This window comes from Ictalurus furcatus, chromosome 14 (genome assembly GCF_023375685.1).
Source record: "Ictalurus furcatus strain D&B chromosome 14, Billie_1.0, whole genome shotgun sequence".
In the NCBI taxonomy this organism is placed as follows: Eukaryota; Metazoa; Chordata; class Actinopteri; order Siluriformes; family Ictaluridae; genus Ictalurus; species Ictalurus furcatus.
The window spans coordinates 29,249,340-29,264,522 of record NC_071268.1 but is presented as its reverse complement, the minus strand read 5'-3'; the positions used below and the strand labels follow the sequence as shown (position 1 = coordinate 29,264,522).

The 15,183-nt window shown below is 38.2% G+C and overlaps 1 protein-coding gene across 1 annotated transcript; it reads left to right on the top strand.

Annotated features, from left to right (window-relative positions):
• Nucleotides 1-5,220: 5,220 nt before the first annotated feature.
• LOC128618007 (uncharacterized) lies at nucleotides 5,221-14,586 on the top strand. Its single transcript, XM_053641347.1, has 6 exons — nucleotides 5,221-5,258; nucleotides 8,706-8,772; nucleotides 9,382-9,735; nucleotides 11,914-12,063; nucleotides 13,491-13,546; nucleotides 14,368-14,586. Exons 1-6 carry the CDS (start codon nucleotides 5,235-5,237, stop codon nucleotides 14,494-14,496), a joined length of 780 nt encoding a protein of 259 aa, XP_053497322.1. The 5' UTR covers nucleotides 5,221-5,234; the 3' UTR covers nucleotides 14,497-14,586.
• Nucleotides 14,587-15,183: the final 597 nt, after the last annotated feature.

Sequence of the window (15,183 nt, the reverse complement as noted above, 5' to 3'; positions counted from 1 at the left end):
AAGTAGCTCCACCAAGGTTATACCTCCCCGCCCCCTCCCCTCCAACTCAGGCTCCTCCCTCTACACCCCTCCTGTCACCCAACCCCCCTCCCTTCTCTCCTCTCCATTCCACTGCCCCTCCAATCCCCCCTCCACTCCACTCTCCATTCCCTTGCCACTCCACTCACCCCTATCCTCCACCACGGTCTTCACAACCAGCCAGGTGAGACGGCAGCTCACCAAAACCCGGATCAACAAGGCCAGAGGACCCGACAACATCCACCGGAGGGTCCTCAAGGTGTGTGCAGAGCAGCTGGCAGGAGTGTTCCGGCATCTTTTTGACCTCTCGCTGAGGTTGAAGAAGGTGCTGAAGATCTGGAAGACTTCCTGCATTGTCCCTGTCCCCAAAAAGGGACGTTCCAGTGACCTCTCCAACTTCAGGCCTGTGTTATTAACGTCTCATGTAATGAAGACTTTCGAGAGACTGGTTCTACAGCACCTTAGGCCCCTGGTACGCAACTGCCTGGACCCTCTGCAGTTTGCGTACCAGGCTGACATCAGCATGGATGACGCCATCATCTACCTGCTTCACAGAGCCTACACCCACAGAAGCCACACAGCACTGTGAGGATCATGTTCTTCGATTTCACCAGTGCTTTTGACACCGTTCAGCCTCTCAGGCTGGCTGAGAAGCTCTCCGTGATGCAGGTGGATCAGGACCTGGTGGCCTGGATCACTGACTACCTCACTGACAGGCCGCAGTATGTCAGGCTACATGGCTGCTAGTCAGACGTCATGGTGAGTAACACTGGCACACCCCAGGGAACTGTACTGTCACCATTTCTCTTCACACTCTACACTTCTGACTTTTGCTTTGACTCTGGAACGAGCCACCTCCAGAAGTTCTCAGATGACTCCTCCATCGTCGGCTGTATCACAGATGACAGAGAGGAGGAGTACAGAGACTTGATTGAGAGCTTCATCGGATGGTGTGACAGCAACCACCTCCAGCTCAACACAGGAAAAACTAAGGAGCTGGTGGTGGACTTCAGATGCAGCAAGAGGCCCCACACCCCTGTTGTAATAAGGGGTGAAGGGGTAGAGATGGTGGACACCTATAGGTTCCTGGGGGTGCACCTCAACAATAAACTGGACAGGACAGACAACACAGAGGCCCTCTACAGGAAAGGACAGAGCAGGCTGTTCTTATCGCCACATAGCTAACACGATTACACCTGACATGTTATGTACATCAATCAAATGACTAGTTCAAACATGAAACTCTATTCGCACACTGATTGGCTCCCTCAATGCCTGTGCAGCAGCCTCTCAGTCAGGGGCGTAACCTGGCCTGGGCGTTTGGGGCTGTAGCCCTGAAGATTTTTTCTTTAGCCCCAAATAATTATCCACTTGCAGCAGTTTGTCAAGACGGCGGTGTTGTAATTTTATATTTTCAGTGAACAGAGACGAGGTCAGTCATACAGGGCTAGAGGAAAATACATGGAAATACTTGTGTCTTATTGCCTGATAGCTCTCAATTCTGCCAAACGCTAACTCACACACTTAGTGTGAGGGGAAAATGCATATATGCCAATTTTTTTAATTTAATTTTTTATTTTAACCAGTAATGGTGATGAAACTGAAACACTAACCTCCTCTCAGGCCGAGCAGGAAAACAAGGTGTGTAAATGTCTATATGAGGTCCAGTTTATGTGAACATGATATGAGCAGTGCATAAGGAAAGATAATGTAGGCTACTTACTTTGCATGGCACTGTAGCAGCTAAACCCATACACGGATAGCTTAGCTGTGCCTCCCCTTGGCTAGCAACACCAAACTAGCCTAGTTAGAAAAGTTTGTTATTTTATCGGTCTGATAGTCCTACAAACAGTGATAACACCCGAGGCAGGTTTTATGATATGCAAATTTTTCTTGTTATGTCATACATTGACAGCTAACTTACTTCAGCTTCCATAAAACAAAACTTAGGCTACTAGCTGAGCTGGAAAAATGCATGTAGAAGAATCTGGGCTCAGCCCCGGATGGTTAACAGTCAAGCTAACGCCAGTTATCAGCGATACCGCTCCAACTATGTAACCCTTTATTATCCTTACTAACTTGCCGGCTACGGCCTGCACACATGACGAAATTTTGCATCCTAGGCAGTAAAATGCACACAATTTATTAAAAACACTCTTAAACGTTGGTAAACCCTCACAATTGATTAAAAACACTTCTAAACACTAACAAATGCTGGTAAGTTCTGACAAATGCAGGTAACATTGCTAAATGTCGGTAACACCATCAAATGCTGATAAACACTGACAAGCATGGTAAATGCTGTACAAACTGGTAAATGTTGATCATCGCTTATACTGTAAATGCTGGTAAGCACTGGTAAATGCCGGTAAATGTGATAACAGCCAATAAACGCTGATAATGGTGAGTAAAAGCTGATAATCGCGGTAAATGCCTATAACAGCTGGTAAACAGTCATAATGGCTTTTAAATGCCGATAATGGCCAATAAATGCTGACAAAGGTGATAAACGTCAGTAAAAGTTGTTAAACGCTGATTATGGCTGGTAAATGCCGATAACGGCTGATAAATGTGGATAATGGCTGGTAAATGCTGATCATTACTTGTAAATGCTGATAAACACAGATCATGCTTGATAATAGCTGACAAATGCTGAAAAACGCTGATAATGGCTCATAAAGAAAGGACAAAATCACTGGTTGTTACAACCCGCTTTCTTGGGATGGGAAGTTTTTGTGTACTGTGACATATTTTGTGTGCAGGTCTGAACTCCCTCCCAGAGTTTCCATCCTGCCCTAGCCTGCCTTGCTCCCACCTCCCAGGATGACCTCACTGAATGGTGGCCATATTTAAAGAGGAAGCCGGAGTGAGATTGGTGTGGGATGTTGGAGGTGGTTACATGTGTTGGTGTTTAGAGATTGTGTTTGGTTGTGCTGCTTGTATGCTATTTTCTCACAGCTGTTCTGGTTTTTTGTCATTGAGTTTGGTTGTCCCTGTATCTGTTATTGTGTATTCTCTTCATTATTGTATATATGTTCACTTGGTTCACTGGCAGTAGGGGTGTGACTGGCATTTCTTTTGGGAGAGGGTCCTTTTGTCTCTGTTTTTTTGCTTAGGTAGCTAGGGAAGTATCCTTGTATTTTCTTTCTTTTCCTTTTAGGTAAGCTAGCTACCTAATAATATAATTCTTTTTTTTATTATTATTTTGGTCTTGGCACACCCTGAAGTTATGCCTGGTTTGGTTAATTTGTACAGTTATATGTATATGATTGTCTGTTACAGTATACCACAACCTTTTTCACACAACCTTGTTTGTGTTGTTATTCCTGGCTTCCCTTATTTAAAGATCAATCCAATTGAATCCCGAGCTGGTTACTCTGTGTGGCCTAACCTAGACTGGGCCGTAACACTGGTAAACACAATAAATGCTGATGGCTGATGAACACTATATATGCAGATGAACGCTAATAAACCCTACTAAACAGCCATAAACACTATAAATAAAGGTAAATGCTCGTATCTGCTGATAAAGGCCAATAAACAACGGTAAATGCTAATAATAGCTGAGAATGGCTGTTAATGGCTCGTAATGCCGGTAAAGGCTGCTAAAAGCTGGTGACGACCGATTACGACTGATGGCGGTAATGACTGATAATGATTGCATCATCAGGCAACACGTTCAAAATATTATGCAATATCAACATTTATTCCTTTATTACTCTTTGTTGCTCACCCTCTACTGTGAACTGTGCAATATTCCATTTGTTACTCATCTGTATATATTCATATTCTTATTCATCTGAACATACAATGAGGTATTCATAGTGTACATATTACCATTAATGTTACTCATTATTTTTCTAGTCCTTTTTTTTAATTTTTTTTTTTTAGACATTTTTCTATTCTATTTCTATTTAATGTGTATTTTTTTATATGTTGTGTGTAACTGAGCTGCTGTAACAAGGGAATTTCCACAGTGTGGGATCAATAAAGTTTATCTTATCTTAACAACAATCATTTCTGATAAATGCTGGTAAATGCCAATAATGGCTTACTAATGCCAATAATGGCAGAGGAATGCAGATAAACAATGGTAAACACTGGTAAACGCTGACAATGGCTGATAAATGGTCGTAAATGCTGGTAATGGCTCAATATGGCTGATAAATGCTGGTAAACATTGACAAATGCATTTGCCATGGGGAATTTTAAGCAGACAATATGAATTCTACCCACTGAGCAAAACCAATATAAAGCCTTTCCTGGAGTAGAAACTATTGAGCTTTTTTCGGACTTCAGGAATTTCAAACACCTGAGTCCAGGCAGTGAGGCTATTTATCACTCCTACTCCTCAATTCTGCCTAGAGATAATGAGCCTATTTTACACCACAATCTGCTCACCATTGTCTATTATCAACATAAAACACACAATGAAGACAATATGAATTTTACCCACTGAGTGAAACCGAAATTAAAACTTTACTGGAGCAGAAACTATTGACCTGCTCATGGTTTTCAAACATCAGGAATTTTAACCACCTGACTCCAGGCAGTGAGGCTATTTATCACTCCTGCTCCTCATCTCTGCCTACAGATAATGAACCTATTTTACAATGCAGTCTGCCCACCATTGTCTTTTATCTTCGGTTCATTGCTTATAATGCAGAAGGGCGTCACCATGTTCCAATAGAGTGTATACCAGGCAGACTACACAAGCAGGGGAATCACCACTACTAATGCGGAATTTGATTTAAAAAAAAAAGTCTGTACTGTCCCTTTTCCTTGTGGTGGCCAGCAGTCCTTCCCCTGCCCAGGCAGTCCAGTCCGTCCCACTCCTCCGGATTATTGCCCTCCCGGCTGCCTCGCCTAATTTGTTGTGGGGAATTTTTCCCGTCTGCCACATAGGGTCAAGGATAAGCAAGGAAATCAAGGAAACCAAAAGAACTTTATTACAAAGCTAAGCCCAGGCAATAAAGGAGGTCAGTCTCAAGAGTGAACACTGAAGAGTAGTGCATGATCTTAAAAACCCCAAAGGCATGACATATTTCCTCCCTCTATTTGGTTAATTTTGATTTGTCTTTCTCACTCTAAGTCTCTTTACTGCCACTAGATGTCTCTGCATCACTTTATATCACCCATTTACCATTCGTTATCTATAGCACGCAAGGCCGCTGTGACAGCATTAGGTCAGGCTGACCTCCTTATCAACATTCGACATGCATACCTCCTACACGTGTACTGTGAGTTCTGCCTGTTAATCTATCAAGGTTTTTACTTTTTCTCATCTTAAGTAATCCTCTGCATAACTTTGTAAAAACTACTTTTATTAGACAGATGGACTGGAGCCTGCCTAGGTGATTTAATGTGTTTGTTCTACTCGTCTTCTGATAGTGATGTAAATGCCCTGCTCTAAGTCCTAGGAATTAAGGCCATTTGATAATAATGAACTTTTTTTTTCATGTCAAGTTGTCCTTCACACGTAGACCACAATTCAGAGTCGCTTCTCTGAATTACATAAAGACCAGTATTATAAAATGAATTATATGCAGTATAAAATAGGTAACAGGAAAATATAAAATGTATTTTCTGATTATTTCCCACAAAGGCTAAAGCCCAGTGAACAATGGTAAACGCTGATAAATGCCAATAACAGCTTATAATGGCAGATAATCACCAGTAAACGCTGATAAATGCTGGTAAATGCTGATAAATGCAGATGAACGACAGTAAACACTGATAAATGCTGGTAAATGCTATTAAAGGAAATTAAACAGTGGTAATGTTGATAAATGTTAATAATTGCTGCTAAACGCTGTCAAAGGATACTAAACGCGATAATGGCCAATATACGCTTTCATTTCTGACAAACGATGGCAGATGCTCATAATGGCCGATAAATATGATAAAAATTTCCAATAATTACTAATAAATACTCAAATGGCTTATCAACACAGGTAACTGCTGATAATGACTGAAAAAATGCGGTTAAATACCGGTAAATTCAGTTCAGTTTAACACTGAAATGTCATAACTGAAATGTCTCATTCAACCATGAAACTCTATCTATGTGCTGATTGGCTCCCTCGACACCCGTGCAGCAGCCTATCAGTCATGCCTCTCCATCTATTTAACCCTTTATTATCCCGACTAACATGCCAACTATGGCCTCCGCGCATGCTGCAAAATTTCGCCTCCAACTGTCCTTCTACCCAGCACCTCCATCTAGATCTGCTACAGGGGGTTCCTCCTTCTGTACAGTGAGTCTTTTCTTTCAAAAAGACTCACTGACCTTAAATGAGTCCAATTACAAAATTGTCTTTTATATATTTTTTTGTTTTGTTTTAATGATTCAGTCCTTCCATATAAAGTATTGGAATGACAAGTTCTATTTTTTGCTATACTTTGAAGACATTTGTGCTTGAGATCAAAAGATGAACATGAGATGATAGATCTGAATTTCAGTTTTCATTTCCTGATATTTACATTCTAGACATGTTTAACAACTTAGAACATGGCAGACCATGTTTTGTGGCAGACCACCCAATTTTTAGGTGAGCAAAAGTAATGGTCTTAAAGTAAATAACACTTAATATTTGGTTGCATATCCCTTGCTTGCAATAAGTGCATCAAGCCAGTGACCCACTGACATCACCAAATTGTTCTTTTATGGTACTTTTCCAGGCTTTTACTACAGCTTTTTTCAGTTGTTATTTGTCTCCTCTTCAGGAGGTAAATTGTCAGACAGATTATTTCTGTAAAAGTCTCAATTCATTCTGCTGCTACCATCATGAGTTCCTTCATCAATAAAGATTAGTGAGTCTGTTCCAGAAGCAACCATGCAAGCCCAAGCCATGACACTACCTCCACCATGTTTCACAGACGAGCTCATATATTTTGGATTATGAGCAGATTCTTTCTTTTTCCACATGCTGCGCTTTCCATCACTTTGGTAAAAGGTTTATCTTGATTCCAGAACTTTTGTGGCTCATCTCTGTATTTCCTTGTGAATTCCAATCTAGCTTTTGATTCGTACTGCTGATGAATGGTTTGCATCTTGTGATATGGCCTCTATTTTTGCTCTCAAATTCTTCTTCAAATAATGGATTGTGATACCTTCACTCCTGCCCTGTGGAGGCTGTTGATGATGTCACTTACTGTTGTTTTGGGGTTTTTCTTCACAGCTCGCACAATGTTTCTGTCATCAACTGCTGTTGTTTTCCTTGTTTGACCTGTTCCATGTCTGGTTTTTAGTACATGTGATGAACTTTAAGGTCGGGCAAGGAGAAGGAAGGCGGAAGCAAGCTTGAGTCAACCCAGCTCTTTATTTGGCTCCTTTTTTTCTTTTCCTGCTTTTCATCGTTCTTTTTCTTTCTTTGTTAACACATGCATGCACACACATACAAACACATTTGCGTCATGCTGGTGGATCTCTCTTTCTCGAGGCATGTGTCTCTCTCCCTCTTATTCTCGCCTTGCCTCACTGCAACAGAGAACATTCCTTACCACTCACGTTCTCCGGCTCCGCCCTCATTCACAAACCTGCACTCGTCCATGCCCCGCCTCCAAATTACACTAGTGGTTTATTTCTTTTTCAGGTCATTCCTAATTGTTGTATTGACTATGCCCAATGTTTGTGGAATGGCTATAAATGATAAATTTTCTCTCTTTTCTCAGCTTCAAAATGGTTTGTGTTTCTCCCACCTTGTATTTTTTAATTATAAGTGGCTGTTCAGCTGGAGTGAATAAAGCATCTCTTATTCACTGCCACGCCCATGGTGAATCCTTTTATCTGTACTCCATTGAAGATGGGTTTTTAAAGGTAATCGTGACCTGATTGAGCTTGATTACCAAAATATTAATCAGCTCTTCTGGAATTGATAACTCTGGATATGACATGCCGAGGTAAATCAACTTAAGAGTTCAATGTTAAAATTTAACCTTTGGTCAAACAGCTTTCTGGAAAACCTCCTGGTGCACTACATTAACTACAGCTTTTTCCAGGACAAAATTTACTTGGGGCTGTGCTCCTCTGAAGCCCCCAGTGATAAATCCTTCTAACACCACTGGTCATATGCATACTCTACGTGATCGTACAATAAATGTGAATAACAGGTAGAATTCATACTAGGGTTATAAATATGCTAGCTAGTTCTTTAGTACTAAATGTATGAATTTTTGTGAGACTTTGTTGCTAATACATACAGTATAAACTGTTCATTTGGAATCTGTAAATGGAATGTATTCATTCACATTGCTGAACATGTTTGCATGTAAAGAGAGCTTCTGTGTGCCAGTGTCCCACAAAGATTTACTGTTATTCTTGCACAATTTTTCCATCAGTCTTTTTTTCATACAATAACTTTGGACACCAGTGCTAATGTCTTTACACCTGCTTATATTTCTCTGGTCACATGACTGTTCTGTCCCAACTGTACCACAAGAGTAAGCAAAATGATTAACTTGTTGATTTTAAATTTATTTCTAGTTAAGTAAAGTGATAAACTGATTAATGTACCAAAGAGGCTGGGTCTCTTTCTGAGAATTAAAATAGGACTAGTGATCAGCCACATACTGGACACTTGACAAAGCAGGATGTAGAGGCTTGCAGCTAAACAGGAACTAAAGACACACGGTAGGAACAGAGAGGTTTCAAGTAAGCCAATTTAAAAAACATCACTATCTTGTAGGCCACTGTAGCATCTCAGCAAGAAATGGCCAATCTCCTGGATCTTTTTACACTACAGCTGCTGTTTGGTGAGTTTATATATGCAAAATACCAGATAGGAGTAAATTATAAATAACTGTCATTAGAGTAACTGGTATTCAGGACTTTATTTTTTTTCCAGTTTCATTTTTATTGAACATTTCTGCTGTACATTTCTGCTGAACTAAACATTTCTGCTGAACTAAACATTTCTGCTAAAAATTTCTGCTGAACTAAACATTTCTGTTGAACATTTCTGCTGAACATTTCTGCTGAACATTTCTGCTGAACTAAACATTTCTGTTGAACATTTCTGCTGAACATTTCTGCTGAACATTTCTGCTGAACATTTCTGTTGAACATTTCTTCTGAACTAAAAATTTCTGATGAACATTTCTATTGAACATTTCTTCTGAACATTTCTGGTAAACATTTCTGCTGGACTTTATTGAAATTATTAGTCTGTTAGTATGTCTAGGGATAGTATGCAGTCATATAACAGTTTTAACAGAAATGTATCTGAAAGCAGTTTTTAATGTCAGTGTAACAGTTTAAAACCAAATCTTGTGATTTTGAGTAAACTCTGAACTGAAGCAGTCTCTAAATGTGGACTCACTGATTGATGTATCTGTTCTTTCAATGTGGTCGAATTCTTACAGGTTTCTTTACACCGTGTCTCCTTCAGATCGCTTCAACTGATCATTTATCTGTCCATCCTGGAGAGAACATCACCCTGCTCTGTAACATCACTAATTATTCTGAGATATCATGGTATCGACTGAGATCTGAGGAGGTGAAGCTGCTGATATCTGCTGAAAAATCTAAGCTGAAGAAAACCTTTTCCCTCAGTTATAATGTGAACGAGAGTCACTTTGATATAACAGAAAGCAGCAGTTCAGTCAGTTTAGTGATTATTGGAGTTAGAGAGACAGATCTGGGATTGTATTTCTGTGGAGGTCGAAACAGAACAACACACATTCAGTTTGGGAAACTCACCAGACTGAACTTTACAGGTGGGTGCCAATACTTTATTTAATCTGACTGGTGCTGTCTTTATGCATATTTATATATTTGTTTTTATATTTGTTACACTTTTTTAATGGACAAACACAACATTCTACCAATCACCTGTAAAGAGAGTAATAAAGGTTTTAGAATAAAAAACATAAATCATAAATGTTTAGGCTTTTTACCAGTTCTGATCATCAGGGTCTCTTTTTCCCCCTCACTCTCTTATTTAATTTGGAGGTTTCCACCTGATGGTGAACCCTTTGGAGTTACCAGGGTTTTTGCATTGATTACTGATATAATGTGATCTGATCTTTATCTAAATCATAATTATAGACAAACACAGTTTGACTAAACTAATAACACACATATAGTAGTAGTTTTCAGGTGTTTATCGAGCATACTGAGTAATAATTCACAGTGCAGGCTGGAAAATGTAAGTGAACCTCTCTGTTAACAACGTCAATAAAAAGCTACCTGGAGTCAGGTGTTTAAATTGAGGAGATGAGATTGGAGGTGTGGGGTGTACAGGTGCTTTACCCTTTAAATAAAGACACAAATTCCGGTTACTGACAAATCTGTTCTTCTTGAGAACATCTGATTAGTGTGAACCATGTCTCCATCCCATCAACGTTCACAGGACCGTAAAAGACACATTACAGAGACGCACAAAGCTGGAAAAGGCTGAAAAGCATTTCTAAACACCTGGGTGTTCATCAATCTACAATAAGACAAATTGTCAAGTATAAATGGAGGACATTTAGGACTGTTCTACTCTCCCTATGAATGGGCATCCTGCAAAAACCACACCAAGAGCACCATGGACAATCCTAAAGGAAGTGAAAAAGAACCCAAGGGTAACAGCAAAAGACCTGCAGAAAACTTTCCAAACTTTGAAAGTTCATGTGTCCACTATCAGGAAAACACTGAACAACAATGGTGTTAATGGAAGTACACCACGAAGGAAACCACTGCTGTCCAAAACAAAGTCTGAAAAAGAGGAAAATGTATGTTTTGGAAAGGTCAAGTCAGAGTCCTGATCTTAACCCAATTGTGATGCTGTGGTGTGACCTGAAGAGGACTGCTTGATCAAGATAGCCCAAAAATATTGATAAACTGAAACTGTTTTGTAAAGAGGAATGGTCCAAAATTCCTCTGCACAATGCCAGTCTTATATAAGTAGCTACAGGATATATTTGGTGGTGGTTACTGCTGCTAAAGCAGGATCTACAAGTTATTAAATTCAAGGGTTCACTTACTTTTTCCAGCCTGCACTGTGAATAATAACTCAACATGCTCAATAGAGACTTGAAGATCTACTGTTTGTATATTATTAGTTTAGTCACATTGTGTTCATTTATAATTTTAAATGGTTTGCACTTATATAGTGCTTTTATCCAAAGCGCTTTACACTGTGTCTCATTTACCCATTCACTCACACACTCACACACCAATGGTAGCAGAGCTGCCATGCAAGGCGCTAACTTGCCATTGGGAACAACTCTGGGTTCAGTGTCTTGCCCAAGGACACTTCGGCATGTGGAGTCACGTGGGCCGGGAATCGAACCGCCAACCCTACGATTAGTGGACAACCCGCTCTACCACCTGATCCACAGCCGTCCAATTGTGACGTAAATGAAGATCAGATCACTGTTTATAAATAATCGGTGCAAAAACAAATTATTTATGTATTTTTCTGTGTATTACCAGAATTATGAAAGTTAGTGACCATGTCTCTTTTGCATTCAGATTCCGCTGGTTTTCTGATTACTGATTGATAACACAAGTATAACCTCATATTTATACCTCAAAGAAACAGGGCAAGGTTAAAGGCAACAATAAAGTCCCTGAAAATTGAGAGCAAATTTAAAATATAGTACATGTGGGAAAAAAAAACATTGCTTTTAATTTAATGTTTTATTAAAAATGACTATTACTTAAAAAGGAGTTACTATTTTAATTAAAACTACTATGATTTTTTTTTTTTTGTAAAATACATGTTCAAGTTAAACAGCTGAATCATTGTGTGTAATTCTGAAAGGGAAAATGGATAAATGTTATATCGGCCTGTTTTTATATCGCAGTGTCAGTGAGTGAATCAGAGTGGTTCATTTTGAATCGTACAGAAGAGGTTTTTCTCTGCACTATACTGATATCTGTCACTCTGTGTTTGTGTATTTCAGCTGACCAACATAATGTGTCTTGTAACTCAACTGATGATCGAAATACCCAGCAGTCTACAGGAGCAGCGCTCCGGATTATAATGTCTGTGTGTCTGGTCTCCATCCTAATAAACATCATCTGCATGTGTGTGTTCTGCTGCAAAATCAAAGGTGCAGTTATTTATCCAGATCATTTTTAATTGGGCATAGTTTTTCAATAAGCTGTAAAAGAACTATTTAAAAAATATTAGTCCTTTGAATACTCTACCAGTTGTTTGAGATTAAATTAACAGAACATTTTGATACATTAAGAATGATATTTTCTCAGAATTAACTCTTAGATTCTTATCTTATTATCCAAAGCAAAGTGGAGTTAATGGACCAGTGACAGAAATATGAGTGTGGCAATATACAATACAAGTGCATATATATATATATATATATATATATATATATATATATATATATATATATATATATATATATATATGCATTAATGGTATAAAGGCATTGCACAAGAGTCAAACAGTGGGAACGATCTTTCTCTAAAGTCCCTTATGGACTGTTTAGAAGATGTGGAAAATTGTCTGACAATCAGAGATGATTATATTTGGTCCACCAAAACACACAGAGAAGATAACCCGTATTCTTCCTCTTTTATATAACTGTGAAAGACAGTGTGAGAAATCTTGGTGTGATAATTGACTCAACACTTAGCTTTGATAAACAGATCAATTCTGTTGTTAAAAGTAGCTTCCATCAGCTTAGGATGATTTCTAAGCTACAACCTTTTTTTAGTTTGAAAAATTTAGAGATAATTGTTCATGCTTTTATTACATCTAGATTGGACTATGGTAACTCTCTTTATGCAGGACTTAGTGGAAACTGTCCCAACTACAGCTTGTGCAGAATGCTGCATTTTACTCATGTGCTATAATCTCTTCACTGGCTGTCGGTTCAATTCAGGATTGATTTAAAGATTCGATTACTTGTTTTTAAAGCAGTACATCACTTGGCTCCACATTATATCACAGACCTCCTAAGCCTTTATATTTAATCAAGGCCTTTGAGGTCTACAAATCAGATGTTGTTGGCTGTACCTTGGTCTAAGCAAGTCAAAGAGTGATCGGGAATTCTCTGTACTTGCTCCTAAATTATGGAATGATCTCCCTTTATATTTGCTTGGCCCCATCAGTGGAAATTTTTAAGTCTCAGCTGAAAACACATTTTTTTTAATTTGGCATTTGAATTGGGAAACCCTGAGTACTTGAGATGTGTGTTCTGATATTGATCACACTTTGTATATGCAGTTTCTGTTGGCGTTTGTAGTGCTGTGTGTGTCATTTTACTGTTCTTTGAATTTCTGGTTGTGAAGCACTTTGGTCAGCTCTGCTGTTTTAAATGTGCTTTATAAACAAGTTCAGTGACTCACAGCATTCTATTCTCACAGAACTTTGTGTTTGGTAAACTACGTAAACTAATACTGAACTATGAACCAATAAAAATAGTCTGAATTTTGTTATCTTAAAGTTTTAGTTACATTTTTTTTGTATGTATCATATTTTTTTTTTAACAAATTAAATTCTTTTCCATTTCAGGAAAGTCAGCATTGTCAGGCAACAGCTGCAGTAACACCACAGATTCCACTGAAAAGGTACCAAAGACATTTTATTACAGGTTTATTCATCACTGTTTATATATCAACTTTTGTTTAAAAAAGAAAAAAAAATAGAGTAAAAGTGCCTTTCTAAAAGTTTTTTTTTTTTAATGTATTGTTTTAAGAAACGTAAGAAGCTATACATCTCATTATGGGTTAGTGTTTAATAAGTGCTTGCCGTAGTCTAATGTGCACATGTAGTTCATTTTATACCAATTTACCAGGGAAAGGAACACACATGTAGGATTCAGGAGTGTACATTTGCATATTAATCTAATCTGCATTTCTCCGTAAAGGTTAAAATGAAATTTAGCTGTTTAATTATTTTTTAAAAAAAGCCTCACTTCAAAGGAAGAGACAAAACAGGGGGTGATGCAGGTTACTTTCAAATTTCTTTAAAAATGCATTTTAATATATTTTAATTATAGATTTAGCATGCTACTGTATTTGAATATTAGAGAGCCTATAATGTTATGGTGCCAAGGACAGAGTGAACTTCAGCATCAGTTACATCATGCAATTATATAGCTGCATTTTAAAAATACTTTAAATAAACTGTAAATAAATATATAACTGAATTTTAATCAATCATAAATAGCTTCACTTTTTATTCTCACTACACAGGACAGTTCAGGTCATGACACAGTGCACGCTAACTTCACAAAACTAGCCTCATAATATACTCAATATAGATGTGTATCTGTACAACGTCATATATTTAGGGATTCAGTTGTGTTGGTTTTCACTGTTTGGGGGAGAAATGGAAGGGCAGTTGTTTCATGGTGTAATGCGATGGTCCTCCCTCTCTCTCTTTACAGGAAGAAAATATTCATTATGCCAGCATCCAGCACAAAAGAAGGTCCAGAGCAGCTGCTAAGAAAAACACAGCATCAGATTCGGACAGTGTGACCTACGCAACAGTCGCCTCACAGCCTCGGAGACACTGACCAGCACAAGGTGTCACAAATTTAATATTATCATATATCATATATCAACATCATAAACTTGTGATGTTCCCTCTGGCTCTCTTCTTTATTTGTTTTAAATAGGTTATTTAGTTGACAATGCATTATTTAAAATGAACCGTTTTGGACTAAATATTTGGAATTAATGAATAAACATTATAAGAATCATCTGTATCTTAAAAAACTCTGTATATATATATAAGGCCTATATAAGCCCAACCTCATTCACTGATTAAAAAATTGACCCAGAGCTTCTGGGATTCTGGTGGAGATAAAAAAAAACCATGTTGTAACTGGTTACTGATGGCTCTGTCTATGCTAATAGTAGGTAAATAGCTCCAGTTACAAACCTATGGAATACCTATGGAAGTTAATTGATGATTGATGTAATGCCCATCTTGAGCACTTGATGTTAATGTATATGTAAAAGTGCACAAATAAACTGAAATGACTTAAAATATGAATCTCTAGTCCATCATTATTGATTCTAGAAATTAAGCTCAGATATACACTAGCCCAACTCTATCAAAAAGACCTTTATTAAATGTTTGTGCAAGATGTTTATAGATTTGTTCTCAAGGTCAACATGAACTAGTGTTAAATTGGTAATGTACTACATCTAAACTAAAAGAAATATCACTAAGAGCTACACGTATAAAAGAAATGGCC

Excerpts from the sequence above, each read along its gene's own strand:
- LOC128618007 (XM_053641347.1), top strand. The coding sequence starts at position 5,235 with ATGCATACCTCCTACACGTGTACT. Across the intron at positions 5,259-8,705 it reads ATACCTCCTACACGTGTACT|GCCACTGTAGCATCTCAGCA; the intron begins GTGAGTTCTGCC and ends ACTATCTTGTAG. Across the intron at positions 8,773-9,381 it reads TACACTACAGCTGCTGTTTG|GTTTCTTTACACCGTGTCTC; the intron begins GTGAGTTTATAT and ends GAATTCTTACAG.